At 39.9% G+C, this 27,947-nt stretch overlaps 2 protein-coding genes across 6 annotated transcripts in view; both read left to right on the top strand.

Moving 5' to 3' along the window:
• The first annotated feature begins 2,081 nt into the window (after positions 1 to 2,081).
• On the top strand, positions 2,082 to 24,873 carry LOC121888004 (kinesin-1 heavy chain-like). 2 transcript variants are annotated; one of them, XR_006093110.1, is made up of 27 exons: positions 2,082 to 2,633; positions 9,234 to 9,321; positions 9,433 to 9,506; positions 9,604 to 9,708; positions 9,805 to 9,853; positions 9,937 to 9,992; positions 10,367 to 10,454; positions 11,960 to 12,084; positions 12,817 to 12,921; positions 13,078 to 13,223; positions 13,718 to 13,866; positions 14,560 to 14,756; positions 17,020 to 17,088; positions 17,461 to 17,667; positions 17,752 to 17,895; positions 19,131 to 19,319; positions 19,525 to 19,642; positions 20,487 to 20,542; positions 20,628 to 20,737; positions 20,822 to 20,923; positions 21,008 to 21,068; positions 21,742 to 21,813; positions 22,460 to 22,564; positions 22,710 to 22,917; positions 23,255 to 23,366; positions 23,594 to 23,705; positions 23,987 to 24,873. XR_006093110.1 is itself a non-coding variant. In XM_042399251.1 (26 exons), the coding sequence occupies exons 1-25, from the start codon at positions 2,508 to 2,510 to the stop codon at positions 23,332 to 23,334; spliced, it is 2,829 nt and encodes a 942-aa protein (XP_042255185.1). In that variant the 5' UTR covers positions 2,082 to 2,507; the 3' UTR covers positions 23,335 to 23,366; positions 23,594 to 24,873. The 2 variants fall into 2 exon arrangements, 1 of the variants encoding a protein (XP_042255185.1); XM_042399251.1 differs by having other exon boundaries at positions 23,594 to 24,873.
• Positions 24,874 to 26,275: 1,402 nt separating this feature from the next.
• arhgap12b (Rho GTPase activating protein 12b) overlaps positions 26,276 to 27,947 on the top strand; it is a 63,254-nt gene continuing 61,582 nt past the window's right edge. For 2 of the 4 annotated variants that reach the window (XM_042399626.1, XM_042399625.1), the window contains exon 1: positions 26,277 to 26,695. The gene's annotated coding sequence lies outside the window, so the exon portion shown is untranslated. Of the gene's footprint in view, positions 26,696 to 27,947 lie in introns of all 4 variants that reach the window. The other 2 variants (XM_042399627.1, XM_042399624.1) reach the window with 2 other exon arrangements.

Below are 27,947 nucleotides of genomic sequence, written 5' to 3'. Positions count from 1 at the left end.
AGCATTTCCATGGGTGAGAGCTTGTGTCTGGATGCTCTCTGAACCTTAGTTAGACTGGCTCAGACAGCGATTCTACATAATAACTGTCATACAGATTCAGGGAGCGGTAACAGTGTTAGCAGTCATGATTGGTCGAATGAGGATATTGTCAGATGTAGTATGAACAAATATAAACTACAAATGCAAATGATAACAACTATTGTGAGTTCAGCCTCATTAAAACAGAATAGACTTTATATGATCACAGAAACCAGGAGGGAGCACAACAGAGATTTAATGGTGGTTAGTCTCGGCTGTCAACAGTTAACGGGTTAGATTCAGAATTAGATTTCAGGGATGGGTTTGGTGTGTTAGTGTGAAGGTGATCTGGAAGCAGTGATCATGTTCAGCCTTGTAGATGCAGATACTGTGTAAATTAAACACAGGATTATGTGGTCACTCCTACTACTAGAGAGTAGCAGGAGGACCAGGAGATAGTGCTTTCCTGCAGTACTAGAACTTGGGTAGTTCAGCTTTACTGGAACCAACAGCTGTAAAGCTGCATTAAAATGTCAAACAACTATGCTCTCTGGTCAGGAGAATCTTCTCCGTTGCATATTTATCCTGAATACAGTCAGGAAGAGATTGGTTTAAGTTTTCTGTGAATTTTCTATCAGGAGCTGCTTAACTGGCTGATTGGAAACCTCGAAAAAAGATGAGGGGCAAGGGTGGACACATGTCCTGAGCATGCTCAGTTTAGGGTAGAACATAAATATTTTAAACTGATTGATAATCTGGTGAACTTTAGGGCTGTTGCGACAGTAATTGGTTTATGATGCTTATAATTGGTGAAGCCAGGACAGGAGTGACACACACACAGACACACACACACACACACACACACACACAAACCAGCCCAATATCCCTTAGAATTATATTCCACACTTTATGATTTACATCCATTGCCAATGTTCAGTGCCAATGGAGGAATTGCAGCCAACATACATACTAGTTGTGGTAATTATAGTTCAATTTGCAAGATGACACTGACATGATCATTCACCCTCATTGCAGGGATCCTGATGTTAATGCCAGATTATTGATATCAATTTATATGCATGTCTGAACTCCTATGATAAAATATAGAAAAACAAAAAACCATTGATGGTTTCCAGTGCAGAGGCGAGTGTGTGATCAGTCCACAGGGTAGCGCCACAGACAGTGTAGCAGAGCAAGAGCTGTCAGTTTTTTTTATTTTTAGTTCTCAGTGACACATCACATAATCCTCCCTCATCCGATTCTTTTAAGTGTTATATTTTCGACTTGGACCCAGTTTTTCTCAGCAGCTGCATAACAGTCATATCTGACAGTTGTCAGCTGTCCGACCCATTTCTGCTGGGCCACTAGACACACCACCCAAAACACCCTCTGCATGTCCTCAACACACTGCTGCTCACTCTGCAATGAAACATATGTGTTTCATTTTCATGGCCTGACAGCTTTCACTTGTTATTTCAAACAGTGCATGCAGACAGGCAGCAACAGGGTGGGAGGCAGACAATTTCAATCACATTCACCATCACTCTTCACCAGCACCATATTCTTAGTTTTTGTGAGCAATGACCAATCTATGTGTTACAAAACATTTATAATTATTAAGGTTTAGTGCACTATGAAGTGAAAGGCTCTGAAATATTGTTAATAGTCAGTATGTCTTTTGATGAAATGTCAGGTCAAACTCTATATCTTTTACCTATCAGGTGAAAGGATTCACATAGGAAGAAAGGCAGGTGGTAATAGTTGTGATATAATAGAAAATCCTCTTCCATTATCTGATTGTAAATCAGATAGTGGTGACCAGGAACACCTAAATATTTCCAGGATATTGAGCGATCCAGGTAAAACTATTTATGAAAGCAGCTGTTACATCTGTAAGTTTAACCTCTGACCTCCCTGGACAGGACAGTAGAAAAAACACTTTTCCTGCATTAATCAATAGTTTCTCAGATCCTGACGTCCCATGTGACTGTTCTCATGACATGTGCTCCAAACCATCCTTTAATCCCGCCCTGCTCACAGTTGGGTTTTTATTCATTCTGTGCACCAAAGTGAACGCCTTGCAACTATCTTTAGTTTCATGCTTTTAGAAGGTTCTACCTCATTTTTTATTTCATTAATTGAGCAGCTTAATGTGTTTTTATTAACAGACTAGGTGCGTTTACATTGAAATGATGGGATATTTTTGTAACAATACGAATTAACAAGGCACCTCACATCCGGTTTGACTCTGCCTGACTTTACGCAGCTGTTCTCAGAAGGCCCATCAGCTTCAGGTGCACCGTTTGCCATCATTTTTGTAGATATGATTGCTATTTGTATCGGTGAAAATATTTTTGAGGACTACTCCAACACAGTTTCCTAGTCACCGGCAGCTTTGTATCAACTGTATTAGGGGCGCGGCCTGCCCTTTGACTCCCTGCTGGCTGTAACGGGAGGACGGAGCTCTCCATCCATCCACAGCGGCGGAGATGGCTGATGCAGCGGAGACCACTATCAAGGTGGTGTGCCGTTTCAGGCCGCTGAACAGCTCGGAGTTGGCCCGGGGAGACAAGTACATCCCAAAATTTCAAGGGGAAGACTGTGTGCTGATTGGGGTGAGTGTGTGGCACTATTCACAGCATTCTCCTGCCTGTTTGCACTATTGTATGTTGTATATGTTTTTTGTTTTTTAATGGTGTGTTGTGATATGTGTATTGTATGTACTTTTAATGTACTTTGGGAGAAGCCAAAGAAAAATTTCCTCTGAAGTGGACAATAAAGTCAATCTGTCTGTCTCTGAGATCCTCTGATCCCAGTAAATGCTGTGAATCAGAGAAGTGAAAGCAAAGACCAACTTTTCATTCAGTGAAATACACAATTGCCGAAAATTACCAATAAATGTGTATGTGTGCTTCTCTGTAGTATAATGCGGATAGACGTTGCCCTTTATTATGATTACAAATGTTTCTCCTCGAGTTACAAAAACCGAACACATACATGTTAAGTGCCAGTGCTTCAACCCCTGGTTGCATACGGTTGTATAAGCCTATGTGAAACACTGGACCAAACTTAATGAATATTATCTGACAATTTGACCCGACTTTGGTCAACAAATATCAACAGATCAATCATCAGAAAACTCATACAACAGTGGTTGATGACTGCTACATTTTATTGTGTAACTCATGTGAATTCAGTGAGGTGTAACTTATTTTTATTAGCTTCTCCATGGGTTTGAGAAAGCCGTGCGTAACGATGTGCGTCTGGATGGATTCTGCGCTTTTACGCACGGACTTCTGCTCAGGTTGGCAGCAGTAGGGTGACAATTCCAGGGCCTCTCAGTCTAAACTTCTCTAGATCATCTACATTGTCAGACCTGACTCAACTTTAATCAGTCTAAGCTGTACTTTGTCAGTTTTAGCTTAGCTTAATCAGTCTCAGCCTAAATTTGTCATCCTCTGCCTCACCTACACTTAACGGCCTTAGAGCATAGCTCTAACCTAGAGACTAGAGCTAGAGCCAACAGAATCAAATATCAAAATATTTTTTGAGCGTTTTGCAGACCTTACCCCCAATGGGAAAATTCTGTTGGTCCAAAACCAGTCCCAGTTTATTAAGTGTTTGTGGCCAGCTCATGGGCCAAGGCCTCCAGAAATCAGGTGAATTGACACAGCTTTCAAGAGACATTTGGCTTAGTTTTAGTATAGATCAATTTTTATAACACTGACAAAACATAGTTAACATGGTCGCAAACATCGATCAGCTTGTAATCTCTCTGTTACCAGAATATACCAGTTATTATTTATCATGGCACACAATCACATACTGACCCTGATGGACAAGCTTGGGAGATTAGAGCCATTTTGTCCTTTTTTCTAGTGATTCCCTATTGATTCACTATTATCTGACATGCTCTAATACACACCCACTACATCGCCTCAGCACCACGGAATAGTATAATAACTGGATTGTACTGTACAGAGACAGCCTGAATAGTTTGTCTCTCCTTCTGGCAGCAGGGACTGGAGGTTGTAGCAGTGCATAAAAGAGGATTCCTTAGAAAATGGAAACCAGATAAAGTAACTTCCTCCTGTACCTGCTGCTCTGTACAAATGACTCTACTTCCAAAAGATGCTTGAGGTTGTTAATTTTATTGCACAGGATTTGGACACTGTCTCTTATTTTGGTAACTATTTGGTGGCTGTATGCACGTGAGACTGGGACATCACATCGACCAGTATCTCCTGAGAGAAGGGTCAAGTCAGTAGAGTGAAGCTCAGTGGCACGACACAACCCACAGTCCTATGAGCATCAATATCCCAGTTGTAGAGGAAGGTAATTCATCCATGACATCTGAGAACCTGGAACCAACCCAGACACAACATGTGATGGAGAAGAAAATCCAAGGATACAGGCAACATGTTAAATGACCAAAGTCCTGCGGCAAAAAAGAATGGGAGACAGTCAATGCAGATCTGAGCAAGATCCTGGAAGGACTTCAACAAACAGCAGAGAAGAAGCTGAAGCAACCTGATATATGAATACTGGATAGAAAAGTTTGGAGCAAGAGACTCAAGGAAGAATAAAACAACAACCTCACCCAAATCCAGAAGGCAACTAGAAATGGAACACCTGGTCAAGGAGGAGAAGAAGGAGAAGGGACTTGAGGAAGCAATGGAGGAAAGGGAGGGAATCAACCTCCTGCAAACAGACTTAAAGAACACCTGACAAGACAATGGAAGGCAGAAAACCTCAGAATTTGACGCAAGAAGAAGGAGAGGGCAAGAACATTGTTCTACAAAGATCCATTTAGATTTGTGAAAGGGCTGTTCACAAAGGAAAAGAGCGGAGCACTCCAAGTGTCAAAGAGGGAACTTGAGGATCACTTGAAAACAATAAACACAGACAACCAGAGACATGAACTGAGGAACATACCTACTGACGTACCACTCATTCCTCAACCAGAACACCAGTGTGACGACAGCCCTCCTACATGGAGCAAAGTCAAGAAAGTTGTGAGGAAGGCAAGGACAGCGTCAGCTCCAGGACCAAATGGAGTTCCCTGCGGGCTGTATAAGAATGCTCCAGATGTCCTGAGGTTTCTGTGGAGGCTAATAAAGGTGGTATGGAAGAAGAAAAACATCCCAAAAGCATGGTAAAGTACAGGGGGAGTATTAATCCCCAAAGAGTAGCATGGCTCGAATATTGATCAGTTCCGTTAAATAAATCTTCTAAATGTTGAAGGGAAAATTTTCTTCAGCATTGTTGCGCAAAGGATGACAACCTACCTGAAAGATAACAACTTAATTGATATGTTGGTACAGAAAGCCAGTATATCAAGTTTCTCAGGATGCTTAGAACATTCAACATGATATGGCATCAGATTCAGGCTGATCTTCATGTTGAATTCCATGACCTGGCCAATGTTTTTGGATCTATCCCACATACTATCCTCTGGACAGCCTTTGAGTTCTGACCATCACAAAACTGGTCAGAAACTATTTTCAAGAGCTGCAGTTTTGCCTCACAACATCAGAGTACCCCACGTTATCACAATCCCTGGAAACAGTAACAATGGCAGGATGCACCATCTCCCAACTGGCCTTTACCATGGCCATGGAACTGTTCATCAGAGGGTCCAAATGGGTGCTAGGAGGAGAATGCCTGTATATCAATGACTACCTCCCATCCACTCCAATATGGATGACATGAACACTCTGACCACAATCATCACATGTACAGAGCGATTCCTGGAAAAACTTAATTCTAATATAACATGGGCATGGATGAAGTTTAAGCCCAGCAAGTCCAGGACCATCTCCATTATCAAAGGAAAGCTCAAAGACCAGAGATTCCACATTGACGTAACACCCATACCAATTCTGTCAAAGATGCCATTTAAGAGCTTAGGGCTGTGATACAATGCAAGCCTAAAGGACTCAGACCAGAGTAAGCAACTGAAGGAAGAAACCATCAGGGGCCTAACAAGACCCTACTTCCAGGGAAGTTGAAACCTTGGTCCCTGCAGTTTGGATTGCTTCCCCATCTGATGTGGCTTCTGATTATCTATGAGGTTCCCATCACCAAAGTTGAGAAGCTGGATAGAACAGTCACTACATACATCAAGAAATGGCTCAGACTTGTATGGGAACAGGGCTTTGGAACTGCCTATCACTAGCCTTACTGAAGAATATAAATGCTCCAAGGTAAGGCTGGACATGACCCTGACAGAAACTCAGGACAAGAGGATGCAGTTGGTGTTGGTGAAGCATACAAATGCAAAAAGTACTCCAATCTGGCAACTGAGGCAGAAGACAGGGGCTGGAGAACACAGGTGCTCCTTATGGAAGTTGGCTGCAGGTGTTTTGTGGTCATGTGAACTACCAGGCTGCTGACAGGGATAGGCGTCCAAGGACAGGCCCTCTGACAGGCTATCAAGTCACCGGCAGAGGCTGCTGAGTGAAGCAGCAACTGGCTCTGGCTGGAAAGAAAGGACAAGAACTGGGTGGCCATCAGTTTTTACAGTTTGTTTTGGAAAATTGGAAGCAAACCTTTACCAGCATCATTAGGGTACACAATGGGGTACAAAGACTGTGAAACAGAGTGGTGCAGGTTCAGGACACTGCTGCAAAGTCTGATTTTTAAAGAGTGCAAATAAAACATTTTAGTGTTTAATTGCATTGCAGTTTGTAAATGGAACTGCTTTACTGTATCGGGCAGCTAATATTCCTGACAGTCACAGAGCTTTTTACTTTCTTTGTGTTCAGTGTTTAATTTCTTCGGCTCAAACAACCACTATGAAAGCATTATACCAGTTGTTATGTTGTTTGTAGCGCCCAGTGAGGAGAGCAGAATGATGCCACTCTACTTAAAAGCACATCTGATAATGTTGAGTTGTCTCACTATTGTGTAGCTCTCTGGATTTCTACTTATGCTGTCAACAAAAGAGATCCATATTAAATTTAGTCAGGCTTTAATTCTAATACCCCATGAGTTTAGCTCTTCTATAGTTGTTGCCCTTTTGAACACCATAAATTATATTACAGCATGGTCATTGTGTCCCAAAATCCCAGACATAATAAATACATATTTCACCCACCCTGTCCTGCATATCAGATGGTTTGTCTTCTCTATCATGTGGTTTATACAAAGCTATTCCTCTCTGATCTGAGCTGCACTGACGATCAATTCATTTCAAATCCAGATTGTATTCAGATATTTTGAGAAGAAAAATAATATTCACTTTGCATTAATAGATCTTACATATGTTCATTTTAGTCTTATATTTCAAAAATAGTTAATAATAATATTTCCATACTAAAAACTGACCCATCAAGGATGTTATAATCAGCATTTTATGGGTTTCCCTATGTTTGCTTACCATCCACTCTTCCAGATCACAGGTTAAAGCCAGGTGCAAACTGTGTTCAAGTGTGCACTGGACAGTATTGTGTCAGTAAGCAGCTGCAATAACACTGACTGAAAGTCTAAAACTTAAAGGGGACAAGCTAAACTAGCATTCTGTGTCTACCTGATTTAATATTTCAGCCATAAACAAGACAGAAACAGCTGCCAACCAATGTTTTCCAGACAATTAAAAGACAGAGATCAGTGTTTCCCCTAGAATTTTTTTCAGGCCCAGTGGTACACACCAAAAAAACCCTAAAGAGACGAGGCACTCACATCGCGTCAAGAGTTTCCCAGGCAATGACACAGAGGTTGACTCACGTTTCAGAATAGTGCCGCACAGAGGCTCCCAAGTGCAAATGATTATTGATTTCCGAATGAATGGATATTTGACAGAAAAGATTCTTTTGGCCCGGTAGGGCCTCCCGTTGGCCCGGTAGCCCACCAGGCCTGTACAATTATAGGGGAAACACTAGAGATGCATTATGTCATATTATTATGAAGTGTTTTGATAGTATCTTTTCTGTTTTTACCACTGTCTTGTGTAATGTAATGCAATTATGTCACCATGTTTAACTGCTTGCGCACATTGTCTGCTTAAAATTGTTTTGTATTAACTGCTTGTTTCACTCATTTTAGTTTTTGATCTTCAGTGCAGTTGCCACATATTCCCTGCTTTCTTCTGTTATGATTGTACATGTTGTATGTTTTATTTTTATTTTTTTTATTGTTAATCTAACATCTGGCCAAATAAAAGGACAACTGTTGAAAATTAGACTTTTGGCTAGCACTGTAGTACTAAATTTTTTCCACATTATCTTTAGTGCAAGTACCAATAAAGAGGATTGGGACAGCGTCAGAAAGTTTGAAAGAAATGCATTATTTTTTGGGAACACTGGCATATTTACAGTGATGTTGATTATGTACATTGTCCCTGTGGAAAAAATAAAAATCAGAAAACCCTTTGCATTTCACATGCACAAAGACAAGATGACGTGGACACAAATACAGTGCAGTCAGAAGAAGTGAGACAGTGACACATTTTTTTGTTTTATTGACTCTGTACTTAAACATATTATTGGTTTTGATGTGAGTAAAGTGCTTCCTTTTAACTTTGAAGGTCTCAATCTGCATCTGTAGAATAAAAGTGGGGAATTATGATTCTATAAAAGGTTAGGTAATGTAATATTTAATGTGGTAGCTACTAAATGAAAGCAACGGGTGTCAGAAAAAGTGAAAATTCTGTAATATCCCACATGTTGTAGTTAATAGACTGAATTAAGTGAGTCTCAGCATGTTATTAATTGTGTAATTCCTCTTTGATCGTTAAAGCACAAGCTGTATTTCAAAATAATAACTTATCTGTACTTCATCCTCACATGGAAGTCATGCATTAATCAAATAAACCTTGCACAACATTGCATTTATACACAGGTCTGAGTAGCTGATGATCACTTTATAGTATTTTTCTGACTGCTTATTAATCCCTGCTTTCTTTCAGTGGGTATAAATAACTAATTACATTGCATTGACACTATCTTACATCCCATTTATTATATTCTGAAGGTCAGAAGTCTGTAGTGGAGGTCTTATTGTTCCCATACATGCATCCTGACTGAGCCCTTTCCCTATAAATCTGTGTGCATAGATTGCCAACTGATGGGGCAAAAACTGAATAGCCCACCTGTCTAACTGAGTTAGTGAGATGCAGTAGATTTACAATATCTATGCCTACTGTTGTGTATCAATATGTAAATTCCTGTGTGCGTGTGTTACTGTTGCTCACCAATGCCACCTCTTCTTCACAGGGTAAACCATACCACTTTGACCGAGTGTTCCAGTCCAATACGACTCAGGAGCAATTCTATAATGCTGTGGCTCAGAAGATTGTCAAAGGTAAGTTGTACAGTATGATACAGTTGTAGTCTCAGTGGCTGCACACACTACAACCCTGGAAATACAGGTCTCACAACCAAATGTGTAATATCTTTGTCCTGATGTACACAGATGTTCTGGAGGGCTACAACGGCACGATATTTGCCTATGGGCAGACATCTTCAGGCAAAACGCACACAATGGAGGTAACATAACTATATCAGCTGATGTGTTTTCTGCTGCAAATACTACAAATATGTTGTCTTACTTATACTTTTTGTTAATCATTATTGTCTCCTAAAGGGGAGACTCCATGACCGTGACATGATGGGAATCACTCCCAGAATTGTTCAAGACATTTTCAACTACATTTATTCCATGGATGAGAACCTGGAGTTTCATATTAAAGTATGTTTTCCCACTTTAATCTGGTGCTCAGATTGGGTTTAATGTCAGCAAGCACAAGTCATAATTTTGGTTAACTCTCATCTCTTTAATTTGCAGGTTTCCTATTTCGAAGTCTATTTGGACAAAATCAGGGACCTGTTGGATGGTATGTATTGCTTATCATTTAGACACTGATGCAAACATCACGATTAATTCACACATGATTTTGACTTTGCCTGCTGTCCACAGTAAAAAACAACAACCTTTCTGTAAAGGAGGACAAAAACAGGGTGCCCTATGTCAAGGTGGGGATTTCATTTTTATTGTGTACAGCTTTTATGTAAGGTGAAATATTGTTTCTGATTAACTTCCACTAAGTTTGTCCCAGCTGCATGTAATACATTAGTTATGAATGACATAAGAGAATATTTTCAAAACAATGACACAGCTGTGTAAGTTTTAATGTATATCATTTGATGCAGGAATGAAAAGAGACATTAAAAATGCTAAGAAAATGAAGTAATAAGATGTTTCTCTCCTCATGGTTCTCTATGAAAGCATCAGCATGATACAGTATGTCATGGTTCCCTCTGCTAATAATTGTGTCTCTGTAAAGCCAGCCTGCTGCGGGGCTGTTGAACACAGTGTTTCCTTGTGATGTGTGTGCGTGTGTCCTCAGGGGTGTACCGAGCGTTTCGTGTGCAGTCCTGAGGAGGTCATGGATGCCATAGACGAAGGCAAAAACAACAGAATCGTGGCTGTCACAAGTGAGTTCATACACTGAGCGCCTTCAGTGCTGCTGCCTCTCATGGGTTCAACCTCACTGAGTCTCCTGACTGCATTGAGACTCCCTCCAGCCAAGGAGCTGTCTCTGCTTAACACATAAGCAAAGAAGAAACAAAACTGAAGTGAAAATAGGCATGGAACTTAATAAACGCGATCCTGGATCTGAACCATGAATGACGTACTTAGTATGATATAAGATCAAACCGTGATACCTGCAGGAAACTTCTAAATTTGCAGCAGCAAAAATTGATATTCAACAAAGTGACACACAATGTAATCACACAACTTGAATAGAACAAGACGCTGTCAAGGGTAATATCCAAACATTAAAAGTAAAGCTAAGGTTATAAATAAGTGTTTGGTATTTTCAACATGCTTAATAGTATAAAGTGATTTTTTGTTTGTTTGTTTTGTCTCGTGATGTACAAACTATTATGAATATTTAAAGTTCATGTTTTGACACTTTATTATAATTTCATCACTTTTGTCTGACTTGACTTTTCCAGTGAGCTGATTGCTCAGTAGGCAGGTTTTGATCCTCTGAAGCACAGGTTACCATGGTGATCTAAATTGGTTAAAAGTGAGCCACATTCTGGAGGACCTGAACTAATCCCAAAGATAGCTGGCACACTAATTTCACTTTATGATACAGGCCCCTTATCTTGATTATTATCGGCCTCCATCAACTTTGAAATGGATAGGAGGACATCAAGAAATCAGTCAGCTCAAATAGGCTAGTAACCAATAATTATCACAGGTTTAGATAATATGTCTTCAGTAGCCTTGAGCCTAAATGCTGTACTTGAAGCTTATGATCAAGTGTTTATTATGCAACTGATAAGTATAGCACACAGATCTATCTCTGTCTTTTCATAGGCTGATTACAGTTAGGTATATGAGGTATTTAGAACACATGGATGTAGATTTAATTTCCATTTAAGGGAAAAACAATGATAAATGATTGATGCAACAGAGGCAGAGCCATCCTGACTTAACTCTGTACCCTACACTTCCCATAATGCAACTAATGTCTTTTGTTTAGCCTCTCTGCAAACACCTATGTCTTTCAAACTGTGTGGGTTTTTTCTGTTGAATTTATGAACTTTGGCTTAAAAAAAAAAATTCTTAGGTATGAATGATTGTACGGACGCTGTCTGGAGGTAAATGCTTTGTGATGCAGTGACGCTGAGCCCAAGCACAATGTCCTTAAGGGGCAATAAAGTGTATCATCTGTTATCTGTTAGAAATCTGTGGTCCTGAAACTCAAGCTAAGATATCCATGTGATGTGAACTGAATCATTTTCTCAGACTTGACAAAGTTCCCCTTAAAACTACACAAATCCCACAGTCATATCTATTCACTGACTGACATCCCATTGCATGATGATGTATATGTGTTATATATATCATAACCGTATATACCAAAACCATATAATTTAGTATGGTTAGCACAATAGCTAACTGTGTTTCTTTGTGTGTGTGTCAGACATGAACGAGCACAGTTCCAGGAGTCACAGCATCTTCCTCATCAACATCAAGCAGGAGAACACTCAGACTGAACAGAAACTTACTGGCAAGCTCTACCTCGTTGATCTGGCCGGGAGTGAAAAAGTACAACTCTCTCTCTCTCTTTAAGTCTCCCTCTCTTGGTCTCTGCAACTTCCCAGTCTCTAGTTATACTGGTTTAGTTAGTTACTTGACTACCCAGGACTTTAGGAGTTATGTTATGTTGACATAGTAAATGTGATCATCAAACATAGTGAGTTACCAAATTCTTTGCAGCCTTCTGTCTATTATTGCCTGCATTTGAAATGAAGTCTGAGACCATATAGATATACATTATAGGTACAGTTTATCAATTTTTGCGTTTATTGTGGAACTGGGAATTTAAATCTTAAACTTGGTTATCTTCATAGTCTACTTTCTAGATGTCAATTGCCCTAAAACTCTCATCTTTTTGCTTTATTTCTATTGCACTAAAGGCACAGTTTAACTTTATGTATTGACAGCATTCATCTAATGAAACTTTAATGACATACTCCCACTACTGCTGCTTCCTCTCAGCAGGGGACACCACATTAATTTGTCCATCAGTATAAGATGTTAATAAGCCAAGGATGGCACTAAGCTCCAGTGGAGCCATTGACAACATTCTTTATTAATCTCCTGTTGTATCCTCTTGTTATTGAATAATCATTCACATCTCCTCATAATCTCTGTTACTGTATTGTTTGACACTTTGGAGAATCGTGGCTAGATTTTAATTAGTAAAAATATTAGTTGTGCAGAGGAATCCTGTAAGATAGAACATTGCTGTCTGTTATGTGTTCTTGTGCTTCAAAGGTGGGTAAAACTGGAGCAGAGGGTACAGTGCTGGAGGAAGCCAAGATGATCAACAAGTCCCTATCTGCACTGGGAAACGTGATTTCAGCTCTGGCAGAGGGCTCGGTGAGACAGTCATCAGCCCTCCTGGGTGCAACTGGAACAAATCAATATGATCAACTGATGTACTTTGATATGTAAAACAGTGAGTGATCAATATGTGTTATGTAAAAGCTATTGTATGTCCTGTGGATAGTAATTTATGTTCTTTTTCTGTGTCAGACCTATGTGCCGTACAGAGACAGTAAGATGACCAGGATCCTACAGGACTCCCTGGGAGGCAACTGTCGGACCACCATGGTCATCTGCTGCTCACCCTCCGCTTTTAATGATGCTGAGACCAGGTCAACACTACTGTTTGGACAGAGGTACATATACACATAAAGGCCTTATCCCTTCTCATCAGCTTATAACTAGTGTTACAGCAGCACATCAGTCAACTTTCACTCAACAGCCCATATGTGGTTTTGCAAAGCCAGTTGGCTACCATAAAAATGATGTCATAACACACCGCTATAGTACAAATGTGATCTATGATCCATGTCAGAAGTCCTACCTTTAAATATATATTGTGTTCAATAGTAATAATCAAAAATAAAGTTGAGAATGTGAGAGCACATCCACACAGTTCACAGTAACAGTCCTTTTAAATAAAGAATGATATGCATATTTGACTGAGTATCAAAGGGTTAGGCATCCCTTAATAAGCTAATTATCCTCTGTAATAATGAAAGGCCCCAGATTGACGACTTACCACAACTGTGAAACCTTTTAGCAAGTTCTGCAGTGAAACCAACCTAAAAGTGGCTGCTGTTGATATTCTAAACAGGCCACTGTTTTTCACACCTTTCTGTCCCACCAGGGCAAAGACCATCAAGAATTCAGTTTCTCTGAACATGGAGCTGACTGCAGAGCAGTGGAAGAGCAAGTGGGAGAAAGAGAAGGAGAGGAACAAGACACTGAAAAACACTGTCACTGTGCTGGAGACTGAGCTCAACCGCTGGAGGAATGGTGAGGACCACACCCTCACGTACAACATCTCACATCTTTGTTTGCAACAATTATGACTTATAGCCATTGCAGAACAGTCACTCTGGTTAATACCCGCTGAGATTTCTAAAATATTTGAAGAATAATGGAGAATATTGTGACCTACTTGTTCATATAAACACAACACACTGACAAATATTTTCCAATGCAGGCAGCAAAATATATTTTGAAATGAAGAAGGCATAAAGTGTAGGTAGTCTGATTTTGAACTTTTCCATTCCACGGATGATCTGAACTGGTTTACAATGGTTTAGATGAGATTAAAAAAAAAAAAAGATTTACAGTTCATATCCTTCAGTCATGAATCCTCGTGTTAGTTTAATAGAGCCGAATCACACACTGATTCTAATTTGAGCTAATGCAGAGCATGGTTCAAGAAAGAGTCCTTTGTTTCCATATTAGCCCTGCCATAAAAAATATTAGTTCTCCTTAAAATGTGCATGATCATGCCTGCCTTATTCATTTTAGATTTTTCCTTACTATGTCTAGTATTTAACATTTGATGTTGACACCTGAAAGTGAAACTTGATATGGAGTCTCAATTGTCCCAGGTCTTCCTCTTAAAACTAAATGTGTGACCAAGGGAGCAGCAGAGACAGTGAGAGAAAAGATATCAAGCACCCGCCACCACCTCTTCTCTGTCGCCCCCTGCAGGAGAGAATGTGCCAGTAGATGAACAGTTTGACAAAGAAAAGGCCAAAGTGGAGGTTCAGGCGCTGGACACTACCAACAATGACAAGACAGCACCCAAACCTGCCCTCAGCACCCTCCCCGGGGTCCAACTCACAGACGCTGAGAAACAGAAGTTTGAGGCAGAAATGGCCAAGCTCTACAAAGAGCTGGATGACAAGGTGAACACAAATCCAGTTTGCTTTACTGATATGTGTTTCTGTCACATTTTCTAAGGGTTCTTACCTCTTATAACCTACAGTGTGTATTGACCCACTGCAGTGTTTATGCCTGTGGCGTGGTTTTATTGCTCAGCTCAGAACAATATCATTGATCTCAGATGGTCGCAACTAATCACGCTAAGAAAATGTGAAAATGAGTCCTCCAGAGTTGGACAATACATCAGTTTCAAGTACAGTAAGGCATTAATACATGAACACTACAGAGTTCCTATGAATATTAAATGTGACAGAACAAATCAGGCTCATGCCATTCATAAACCAATCACATCAATATCACATACTGTATAGCATTAATATATTATGGTAGTGATGTATTAGTACACTGTACAGGACATGCATTGATCCGCTGTATTTACTGATATGTTTTGAGGTGATATATGACTGTATGTTAAATGGCAGATACCAGTACATGCAGATAAAAACTGCATTGCAAAAGAAATGATCCTCACTGGGATAATAGTAGCCTATCAATTGATTATTAATGCATTTGATAACTAACTTAACACTAGACATGATATGTTAATGTTATAATAATAACCATAATCATTTATTAATATAATATTTGTTTTTATAATTATATCTTCTAGCCATACTTTTCAGTTCTTTATTGAAACTTAACAACTTTGAAATGTTCTACACACATTCATGGTCCCCAGATGATGAACTGACCTTTGGTTTATGACCAAATACCTGTATAACTCTTGACATCCCATCATCCTCAGCTGTACTTTGTGTTTAGTGCTAATGAGCAAATGTTAGCATGCTAACATGCTAAACTAACTTGGTGAACATGGTAAACTTTATACCTGTTATAACATCAACATGCTGGCATGATCATTGCTGGCATGATGATGTGGCATTTAGCTCACAGTACAGCCTCACAGAGCCGCTAGCATGGCTGTCTTAGTCATGTTATTGCATCATAACAATGCTCCAGGCAACAGTGTCATCATAGACATGTGATATGAAAGGTAGGGAAGAACTGTAAGTACTGCATAGACATATCAGGAAGTGACAGTCAGTCAGTGTCAGTCCACTGAGTCCCACCCTCTTGGATTAGGTCACTGTGCAAGTGATTTATCAGGGGCCACCATAGCTCCATTAAGCTGCTGTCATTATATTTTATTTCGGCACTGAGCCTTTCCATTGGAAAAAATAGAGTGGGGTTTTTTTCATGGATCCAGTTAAATAGTATGCATTGTCTTTGAAAAGACCAGCAGCTTAGGTCTATGTGAGTCCAAGGTTCCTTCTTTAGATGGTTGACCCAGTAAAAGCTGCCCTGCATCTTTAAAAGTATTGTGCTTCAAAATTGTACCAATCTCTTTGTCTATACATGGCCATAACTTATTATTAATTGATTTACACTTCTATATTTAGTTTTAGAATTAGCTCCATAAAACCTTACAGAAAACGTTTCATTGCAAAAAGAGAACTTTGTCTCCTCCTGCACGTTTTTTATAATCTTGTATGCAGAAGTTGTAAAAGACAAGGGATGTTTTGCAAAAAAGTATAGCACCTAAAACATCATTTATAACCCTGAACATGTATTTCATCTCCAGTCTCACTTAAATCTTATAACAAACACAGCCTTTCCTTTTCAGAGAGAGCATTAAATCTGCCTGTTTCTTTGATGTTTGCTTTATAAACTGTAAAGATCTACACTAGGTGAAATTGTGTTCATAATTTAGGTCTGTACCATACATCAAAAGACCATCCTCCTTCATACATAAGGAACAATTTATTCTAGGTGTCATGAATATTACCTTGTAACCTCAAAAAGAATACAAAAAGATACATACAAAAATAAAATACTATTTCATTCCATTCCATAGATCCAGGAATGTCCATGAAAATGTTTAAAGTCTTTTCCAAAGCCAGATCTTTTCAAATTTATTACAATGCCTATTGATAATATCAATAATTGATGATTATTAATGGCAGTATAAATTGTGTACACTTATAAAAAGTGATAAAATATGATTATTTATTTATTGCTAATATATGCAAATTTTGCTAATATTGAAAGTGTTAGCTAAATTTCTAACTATACTCATATTATACTCATACCCTCTTACTTGTAGAATTTCTTTTGGTCAGCAGATGGCGCACTTAGATGCTGTTTAATATCACTTTTCTTTGCTGTAGAAATGAATGAGTGATGTATTATATTACTGTTTTCCTCTCTGTCCTTCACTTCCTCCAGGATGAGGAGATCCACCAGCAGTCTCAGATGGTGGAGAAGCTGAATGAACAGATTTTGGACCAGGAGGAGGTGACAACCCCCCCTTCCCTTCCCTCCCCCTCCCTAAACTCCCCTACTGCGCCTCAGCCCTCCATCCACTCCTGTTAGCACAAACCCAGTCTGACGGCTTATGGCAGACCATTAGTAACCCTGCAGGAGAGGTCAGATTGTTATTCACCCTTAGCAAGCACGGGAGCCTCACCAGATTAAACACATAAGGTTTTTTGTTTGTTTAGTTAGTTTTTGTTTTGTACAGAAATGTGTTTTGTAGATCAAAAAATTTCAGACTTTTCCCTGATAGAAGAGAACACAAAAAAATACATTTTTCCCCTCTTCCGAATTTGAGCACATTCATCTGAACATCATCGTCTTATCTTCTGTGCTCACTGTCCTCGCTTTTAGCTCTTAGCCTCTACACGGCAGGACCACGACACCCTGCAGACGGAGCTGAACCGGCTGCTGGCAGAGAATGAAGCCTCCAAGGAGGAGGTGAAGGAGGTGCTGCAGGCCCTGGAGGAGCTGGCCGTCAACTACGACCAGAAGAGTCAGGAGGTCGAGGACAAAGCAAGGGAGTTTGAGGCCCTCAGTGAGGAGCTGAACCAGAAATCTGTAAGCAGGTCAAAGTTTTGACATCATAACACTGATGGTCACTTGGTGAGGTGTTAACTTGCCTATTGTATAATCCCCCACCAGATCTGCTTGACCTCCATTGACTCCGAACTCCAGAAGCTGAAGGAGATGACCAACCACCAGAAGAAGAGGGTCACTGAGATGATGTCATCATTACTCAAAGACCTGGCTGAGATAGGCATCGCCGTGGGAAGCAAAGACATTAAGGTTACCAGTCCTGGCTGCAACAGACTGTTAGGATATGACTGCAATTTTAAAATATACATAAACTAACAATAAAGAGACATTTGTGGATATTGACCATGGCTACGCTACATGCGTCCTTTGGGCCACAAGCTTCCACTTTATTATCTTTGTCTACTCCATGTTCCTCAAATGTAAAACTTATATAACTGATCTGCACATTTTCAGTCCATTTAGGTGACGTTTGCTTATATTGTTGATGAATTTGTGAATTAAGTAAACAGATTGTCTATAAAATATCTGTAAATAGTTAGCAAATGCTAATAAAAATTGCCCAGAGCTCAAGGTGACATCTTCAAATTGTTTATGTTTGACCAACAGTCCAAAAGCTAAAGACATTCAATTTACAAGGATATAAAACTTTACAGTTATCAAAAAACTATCTATCAATCAACTTATTGATTATTTGTAGAAATATGATCATGTGACTGTCTCCTTTTACCCAGTAGTCCATCCATCTGCTTTGTCTAAGTGAGTCTGACACTAATTTGAAGCTCTGTGTTCAACGGCAGCATTTCTAGTGTAATACCAGCTGTAGAGGGTTCAAGTAAAAGGAAAATAATTTGATCTTCCTCACCAGAATACAGCAGATGGCTTTAATTATGAAAATTAGGTAACATAGCGCAATTTGGGAACTCATATTAAGCCTAGAAGGGTTGTCCCTGGATGTCCCTTGCACTTTTTTTTAATTACACTAAATTTTATTGTCACTGCAACACAGCAACATTGAAGGCAGTGAAATTTGGCTTCCTCGAGCTCTAGTTCCAATGAGAGTATATAAAATGAGAGAGAAATATAATAATTCAAAAGATTATATATCAACTAGACTGTATTGCCAGTAGTGTAAAAAGTCAATTTAACAATTAGCTCATCAACAGAAAATTAATTGGCATAATGTATTGATCAATCATTTTTCGTCATGAAGAAAAATGCAAAACATTATCTGCTTCCAGCTTTTCAAATGTGAGTGTGTCTTTGAGTTTTTACCTTTTGGTCAGACAAAATAACCATTTTTAAGATGTCACCTTGGGAAGGATGAAGCAGTTTGGGTTTCTGTAGATGGGACTCTGATTATTGATCAGTGATTATCAGTTAATCATTGGTAGAGGTATTGTATGTAAAACATGAATTCATTTGAAAAAAAAAAGTTACTGAAGGACAAAATAATTTCTAATAAGTATGTTTTTCGGACCTCTCAGCAACAAGAGAGCAGCGGTCTCATTGATGAGGAGTTTACTGTGGCTCGTCTCTACATCAGCAAGATGAAGTCAGAGGTGAAGACGATGGTGAAGCGTAGCAAACAGCTGGAGAGCTCCCAGGCCGAGAGCAGCCAGAAGATGGAGGAGACTGAGAGGGAGCTGACTGCCTGCCAGCTGCGCATCTCCAAGGTCACTACAGCTTTCCTCTGCCATGTCACCATAGTGACAAATATGGTGGTTAATTAAAATGGCAGATCATGTGGTCATCAGTCAAATGGCAGCTTTAACAAACTGATGGCTTTCTGTACATTGAACCATTGGTTTGAAGAGAGAGCTGTCATGGAGCTGTGTGAGCTTTAAATTCACAGTTCTTTCCATGTCTTTTTTTTTGCAGCATGAGGCTAAAATCAAGTCCCTGACAGACAGCCTCCAGAATGTGGAGCAGAAGAAAAGAAAGCTGGAGGAAAATGTGGACTCTCTCGGTGAAGAAATAGTGAGGATCAGAGCCCAAGGTCTGCACAATGCTCTATAACAAATGCTTGTAATTAACCCTTTAATGGTCTTCCCTGCCATTTGGTAGAGCACATTTTAAGTTGAGCTCTCTTCAGCACTCAGTGAAAAGTATGCTAGGTCCAAAAGAAACCCCCAAGGTGCACTGCAGATTTCAGAACCTTTTCAGGTGGCTCTCTTCCAGGAAGTTTTCATATTTTTCTAGTTCAGTTTCAGGTTGCTTATGCAATAATGTAAATGAATCCCCCTACCAAAAAAGTCAAATGACTTAATAATAATATTTATGTGTAATGTCACATTTCACATATGTAATGTAATTTAAAAAAAACAAAAAAACAAACACGCTCTACCAATCAGTTAAAAGTCTATTACTGGTAAAGGTAGTATTGGTTTAATATCTTATAAAAGCTGAATATTGTTATGGAATTCAAAGTTTGTCTGGTTCTAGTTCAGTCCCAGATCTGCTTCTACAAAGATGTAACTCTATACATAATGACTTTTTGTTCTTTTTGTTATTTTCGGGAAAAAAATTATTTATTGGGTTTCAGACATTGCTCTTGTCCATAAAAATAAATGTGGTGTTAAAAAAGTATTTTATTTCACTTTAATAGAGACAATATGCAGGTTGTGGAAAGGGTTCTTTTACTGTAAATGGTTATCTTAACCATCTAGTATAGGCTCAATTTTTTTAAAAATGTGTATGTATGTGTAAATAATTATTTTTTGTTGTTTGTGCTCTAAAGAACTGAAAAAATATTTTAAAAACCCATTGATTCTGTAGCAGGATTCCTAGAATGCAACTGATACTTTTTCACTGTCATCTTTTGGATTTTTGTCTCCCTTCAGAGAGAGTGAATACCATGGAGAAGGACAATGAGATCCAGTCTGCCAATGAAGTCAAGGTATTGTACCAGAGTACAGTGTGGTCAAATTGTGGTCAAGTGCCAACTTGAAATTATGACCAGATGTATGCTTGTCTTTCCTCAGGAAGCTGTGGAGAAGCAGATCCAGTCTCACAGAGATGCCTACCAGAGGCAGATCGGCAGCCTGAGAGACGAGCTGGACACAAAGGAGAAACTCATCACCGAGCTGCAGGAGTAAGACACCATTTTGACCAAACACTTCTCTCTCTGTATGAGGTTTCTGGCGCAGTGCTGATACTGTTACTGATATTTGTGCAGTCAGAATCAAGAGATCATGCTGGAGCAGGAGAGGCTGAGAGTGGAGCACGAGAAGGTCAAGACTGCCGACCAGGAGAAGAGCCGTCAGCTGCAAGAGCTCACGTAATGCCTCTACCTTTAGTTAATGGGAAAATATAGGTTTCCAGTTACAAATGCTCTCATTAACATCCATTTCACATTCTGCAGAGTGATGCAGGACAGACGGGAGCAGGCCAGACAGGACCTGAAAGGACTGGAGGAGACTGTGGTCAGTTATGGAAATGTGCATTTAGATCTGTATTCAATTCAAGTATTCATTGTTTTTTTAACCTCCAGTTGTATTCAGCCATGTGTATAGTTTTGGTTTTATTTGCACAAGTTTTCATATATCGGTTTCTGAGATTTCTGCCTCCACTCCCACAAATAAAGGTGAAAGGAATTTCAATTAAAGTGAGCTTATTGGTTTTAAAGAAAGGGTCGGTACATGGAAACCAATAAATCTTTGCATCCTCTTGAGATCACACGAGTAGACTCTAAGTAATAATACAAAGAAGATTAAATAAAAATAAAAGAAAATTTAAAAATGTGTAGCACATACAAGAGTGGAAGATCCAGTCCACAATAAACTGAAAATATAACTTGTCACATTCACAGGAGGGTCTTGTCTATGTTTGAAATCTAAATAGGCACTTCCATTTCTCAAACTACCTTTTTGTCTACAAAGCATAAACTGATAGGATGCCGTGTGATGGCTGACTTGTGTTAACTGATATTCTGTTCACTGCCATTGTATAAAGATGGCAGAAATCCAAGAGGCGGATATCTCAAAACCTGGACAAATAAGTTTTTGCTGTAATTTGGGCGAATAAACCCTTTAATGTCTACAACCTGTTTTTCCTTTGTTATCTCTGAGCTGGATTTCCTTCCTTGCATTCACACAGGCCCGGGAGCTGCAGACACTCCACAACCTCAGGAGGCTTTTTGTCCAAGACTTGGCCACAAGACTCAAAAAGGTAAAAAGGGTTGCCATGGTAAATTATCATTGTAATCATCATCCTGTTGTCTGGTTTTGTGTGTGATTTAATCTCCTATCTGATGTAATATCATATGAGCTCTTGTTGCCCACGATGACATCCTTTACCTGAAATGAGCCGAGCAAGCCCCATATTTCGCTCGTGCACAGGCTGCACTCCATTTAATTTGCACCATGATGAAATTTTAATGAATCCAGGGAACACAACAGAAAGTGTCTGCAATAAGTAGGCCATCTGATTCTTCAAAGGTAGCAGCTGTAAATTAGGGACTCGGGCCCTCGCCGTGGCACTCATCTCCAGCCCTCAGGCTGGGGCTTGATGAGATAAACAAAGCAGGAGCAAAGCAGGCTTTCCTGGAAGACAGAGGGAATATTCCATGGTGTTGCACCCATCCAAAATCTGCTACTTATCATCTCATTTAGCCACACATGGGATTTCTTTCTACATATTTCTTTTTAGACACTGAGGTAGATATTCTCATAGAAAATGACTGAATGCAGCAAATGATTAACACTCAGGGAAACTGATGAATGAATGAATTTGGTAATGAATTAATGAATGAATGCAGAAGTAAAACATGGATTGATGTGAGCGTATAAATATTCTGTGTTTCATGCCTGAGCAGAATGCTCAAATGGACTCAGAAGACTCAGACGTCAGTGCTGCCCAGAAACAGAAGATCAGCTTCCTGGAGAACAACCTCGAGCAGCTAACCAAAGTTCATAAGCAGGTAAATATACTGTATGTGCAAACACTTTCTCATAAACTAATCCTACAAGTGACTTTCAGCAGCTTATTGTTTCTCAAGGCTGTATGCTCTGTATGTCCTCTCTCTTTCCTCTCATTCTTTCTGTTATCTGTTTCCCTCTCTGTAGCTGGTACGGGACAATGCTGACCTTCAAAGTGAGATTCCTAAAATGGAGAAGCGCCTGAGGGCCACAGCTGAGCGGGTCAAAGGCCTGGAGGCCTCTCTGAAGGAGGCCAAAGAGAGCGCAGCCCGGGAACGCAAACGCTACCAGGAAGAGATGGACCGCATTAAGGACGCTAGCAAGCCCAAAAACATGGGCAGGAGAGCCTCGATAGGTGGGTGGAAAAACACATATAGGGAACTACATTCTATCTCATTTCTGAAAAATGTGGTACAAAGAAAATACAGAGTGCCCAAAATGGTAGGTTTGCAGGAACTACAAAATAAAGCTTTGGTTCACAAGCATCTTGAGATTCACTGTTTTTTATATTCAATGAGTAAAAATTCTGTATTCTGAGTATTCTGAGCCCACAGTTGAGCATGAAATCCTAAAATTAAGTTCAAACTTGGAGTCTAAAAACTGTATAAATACACAGAATAACAAGTCCAAATATTGATATCTCAACCTTGACTTTGTACTTGACCCATGTTATCTCTCGGTGTCCAACCCAGCCAAGCCCATCCGACCGGGCCAGCTGCTGGGAGCCTCCCCCCTGATTGCCAACAGGTCCAACCTCATCCAGAACAACTAGCCTGCTGACATCATGGGATGAGGCAACAACAGGCAAGAGAAGAATACACACTTTTATTTCATTGCCATCACTGCTTCATTAATCTAATAATAATAATAACACAGGTTTCTGAGATTCCATGTTTTCCTTTTTTGTTCTTCTGTGACTGACTGCACACCTTGTGTTGTCTTTATCCAGACAAGACATCCAAAAAGACAACATGTTAATGCAAGGGGAGTTGTAGTTTCATTTATTTTCTCCTCTGTTTCCCCCTACACAGCTGCTGAGGATGGCACATACCCAAATGAGAAGCCAAAGCCCCAGACCCAGAGACATTTTCATTCCGAAACAGTGAGATTCTGGAACCACTGCACCGGTCTTGCAACATCAAAGTGTGTATATACTGTATATAAGTACAGCCTGGGTACTGCAATTACTCTTTTAAACTCCTGGCTCTTGCAAAGAAAACACATTAGTGCCCTGCAAAATCAAGTTGCTCTGTTTTCTTTCAACATGCACAGTTCTCAGCTAATATCTCAAGATATGAGCCTACACTGTGCCAACATGAGTGCACATATATAAGACCTTGATGGACCCCAGGACGGAAGAAGAAACAACTGTCTTGCTATGCAGTTAAGAGTGACCTTGTTTCACTTATCTTTGTGTTTAATAGCTCTCAGGGGATTCCTTTGGTTGGAGCACAGATTGTGGATTGTGCACTGGTTTATACATTTGGGTAAGAATATAATATGATGCATATATTTTAAAAAAATTTTTTCAATGCAGCAGCTGCAAATAACACTCACACTATATTTTTTAATCATATCTAATACATTGACGACTCAAATACAAAGTACCTTGTAACTATATCAATATATAGTTGTTTCCCAGTTGCATTGCAGCACCTGTCCTGTCCCACTGTGTAGTCATTAACTATAATATGAAATGTCCATGTTGGAGTACAGAGATCTCTTTGTGACACTCTTCTGCCTATGCACTTGTCTCAACCACTGAGAAATGTATTTAACCATAACCATGATGTTTTAAGGTCTTTGCTAGGTGAGTAAGAGCTGAGAGAGACGATATTTTGCGGAATATCTCACTCCAAAACACCTGTAGAACAAGAACAAGATTTTCCAGTGTCTGCATACTCTGCCTTATATTTTGCGTGGGTGAGTTTTACCCCGCTGTTCTCATTAGCATTTAATTTTCTGAGTTTGCAACTAATTCCCCTGCTTCCCAGAGACTATTTGACTCTAGATCCGCACTCTTGTCTATGACTCTTTGGCAATTGGTGTGCTGGGAATAGGTAGATACAAAATGTTATTTATGACTGATAGCTAAAGGCAAGACTAATGTCTGTTATAGTAGCCTTTGCGCACTCCTGTCTTACCCTGCTATGTTATATTGTCATCTTATGTTATTCACTTCAATAAAATGAACTCAATGCTGGTTATTATTGATGACTTATGTTACAAACACCCTTAGCAAACCAGCTACACTGCTGTCTGTTTCCATAAGGGGTTCTCTGTAGCTTTAGTCCTTGAGTTTTTTTCTGTGGAGAAAATAAATGTAAACTGGAAACTTTGCTGTGGTGTGTGCTTTTATTATCATGAGAGCAAACTGTATGAATAGAGTCAGGTAGCTGTGTTTTTTATATGTATGTAGGGTCTAAAGTATAGTTTATACAGCAAGCAATGTTTTTTAATTTATGGAAATAAAAGGTTTTTGAAAATGAATAGAAGGCCTGGAAACTACTAAATAAGAAACAGCTTTTTTTATACATGAAAGAGAATGAATTCCTCGTGACTTCATAAACAATAAGCTCTTTATGATGGCTAATTTTTTTTCGTCATACCCAAAACACGCACATATCCAACCCTTGAATTTCACTGCAAGTCATTAAAATCACAAGTCCTGTCACTTCCCTCCTTGCACCAACAGGGTGCGCTTTCACACAAATAGCCTATGAGCCAAATAGACAATGAGAAGTGATGGGATTCAATTACTGTGTAGAAGTTCACACATCATTCTGAAATAATGTAAACTTCCAATTTTATTGCCTGAGGCTAGTTTCAATGCTCCTATAGTCTGAATGTTTTCTATGAAGACTTACTTTGTTCCTGGATCATCAGACCAATAAATGATTCATGAACCTGCTTAGATGGTGAAACTCCCTGCTGTGATTGCCAGATAGGGCTTGGCTGACAAGAAGAGGGGGAACATCTTTATACTATATATGTTTATCCTACAAAATCTGATTATATTACTTGGCTTTAAGAATATAAAAATGAAAGGAGAGACATATACAATTATTGAAATAATTGTTTTATAGGCTACTTGCAGATCATTTGAGGGATTTAACCAAAAGTGAAATTAACAATTCCAGATTTTGCAGGGGGTCTCCTGGAACTCCGTCAACTCTGTCAAGACCCATAGGTGTCCGAGGACCGTGGGTTGAGAAGCACCGGACCGCGAGGTGTTGAACCGGGAGGGGGCCGGCGGGGCTCTGGACGCCGTCTGTCAGCTCCTACAGACGGGTGAGGTGGGAGCGACAGACCAGCGTCTGCTGGGTTAAAGACCACAACTGCGTCAAGCGAAACGGAAACACACAGACTAACCGGAATTCAATTAATCTAGCCGTCACAATAAAACTGGTCAAGACTGGTCAAAATAGGTTGCAGCCTCTATGTACATTAAAATGATATTTAACAGTGGAGACACGTGATAACAGATAATAGAGACAATAACTTTAAAATGTAGAATAGCATAATTCATTATACTGGGTGACACCAGAACTTAGAGTTGAATTGGGCAGTCTTTGGGGACAGACAGGTATCGCTTGAAAATGTCTTTTGATCTAAGATGTAGACACCTTTTAAACCTTTTAAATAAGAAACAAGTAGGATATAAATATGATTGGTTAGATATATATTTTTAGATCAAGACTTTGCCATACTTTCATGGAATTCAAATATTTGAATCAGTAGAAATAGTAACAGACCCAACACACAGTAAAAAAAAGACCAATAGAAAACATGTCATTAAAAAGAAATAAACGTGCTACACAGCTATTCTTTATATGTCATTCGTTATTTTCACTTTGCTCCTCTGCTTCCAGTCCATATCACAAAACATCCAAGTCAGGTTAGTCAATTATAGGCTTTACTTTGAAAGCAGTGACCGGATATGGCGTGTGTTGGCTAGTCTTGCTTGACACGTGCAGAGAGGCGGGGGATTGCGAATAGACCCAGTGAGCAGACTGGAGGTCTGCTGCGGACTCATCCGGAGCAGCGCATACTGAAATAGGTGGGAAAAGTTCCTCGTAACTAGCTGTCGGGCCGACACGGAGCACAGAGAAAAACCACTGGAGTTTTTAAAGGTTAGTGTGTTTCATTTCTCCGGGGGTGGGTCGGGTGGGCTTCTCCGTCGTCTGGTCAGCGACAGGCTATTGGTTTGTGTCGGAGTTACTTTGTTGCTATGCACGCTGTTGCAGAGCGGAGGGTTTGTATCCGAGTGAACCTGCAGTGCTTTTGTCCAAGCGCGAAGCCTCTGGAAATTGTCACAAAAATGTCTTCCACCGGTGAAATAACCCAAACACTGACATTGTTTTTTGGTTGTGTTTGTTGTAGATGTTCTCACAGCTGGGTAATTAATCATTCCACGTGATAACATCAGGCTGTGTGGCTCGCACCTACAGATTTGTTGAGCTTATTTCCTCGCGGTGTGTTTGGTTGTTTGTCCCCGTTAAGCGGGCTGCTTTCTCCCGCAGGCACGTCCCTGCCCTTCCCTCGCTCCTGGCAATCCTAAGTGATGTCGAGTCGGAGCCCTTTGTTATGAATGCACATGGATTAAACTCCCTTTGTGTTGTATTCCTGCAGTCTCTGTAGGACTGGAAGGGACCCTGCCCCCCACCTATGGCCCCCCTCAACACCGTCCCACCCGCCCCAGGCATGCTCTGGCCGTTCAGCTTCCACAATTTATAGACCCTTGCTGCTTGTTTTCAGGGTTTTTTTTTTTTACAGAGCACAGTTTGAAAAGAACACTGTTTTTCCACGCAGTGCATACCCCTATATATATGCAGCAAATAACCCGCATGGATGGATTGAAATGCAGCAGCAGCAGCAGCACATGTTGGAGTGGATGCTGCTCGGCCACATCTGTTTTGAATGAAGCACAGGGACAAAGGCGGTCCGAGTCTCAGGGTGTTTTGCTGCTACAGTGGCTGGTCTGCAGATGTATGCAGACAAAAGCACAGGTCGTGATCTCCGTGTTGATGCGTACCTTGATTTGCTGCCAGCTACACCCCAGATTGATTTCTATGTTTTATGGTCGTCCATAAAGCCAATTCCACAAGTGTGTTGATTTAACTTTATGACACTGATTTACATGTGATCCTTTCTGTTACACAGCAGAGGCATTTTTAGTAAATAGCCATGTGGGTAGGGGGCTCAAACATTTTCTCCACCAAAATAGATGTCATTAATTTTTTTCAAGGAACACATCTGTCCAGATCTTTTGGGGTTTTTTTTCTGTCTACTGATGAATGTAAATATGCTTTCCAATCAAGCCTAGAAACAATAATGACAACAACATAAACAAGCTCAACATCATGCAGGAAATGGGGAAGTTCA

The sequence above is a fragment of the Thunnus maccoyii genome, chromosome 21, assembly GCF_910596095.1.
Source record: "Thunnus maccoyii chromosome 21, fThuMac1.1, whole genome shotgun sequence".
NCBI lineage: Eukaryota > Metazoa > Chordata > Actinopteri > Scombriformes > Scombridae > Thunnus > Thunnus maccoyii.
Note: the sequence above shows the minus strand (reverse complement) of the source record. Positions and strands in the feature narration are given on the sequence as shown.

What these genes read in the sequence shown, in the direction of transcription:
- LOC121888004 (XM_042399251.1), top strand. Translation starts at nt 2,508, where the DNA reads ATGGCTGATGCAGCGGAGACCACTATCAAGGTGGTGTGCCGTTTCAGG. An exon ending in AATCAGGGACCTGTTGGATG is followed by an intron (nt 9,854 to 9,936) that starts GTATGTATTGCT and finishes TGCTGTCCACAG; the next exon opens with TAAAAAACAACAACCTTTCT. An exon ending in CGTCAGCTGCAAGAGCTCAC is followed by an intron (nt 20,924 to 21,007) that starts GTAATGCCTCTA and finishes CACATTCTGCAG; the next exon opens with AGTGATGCAGGACAGACGGG.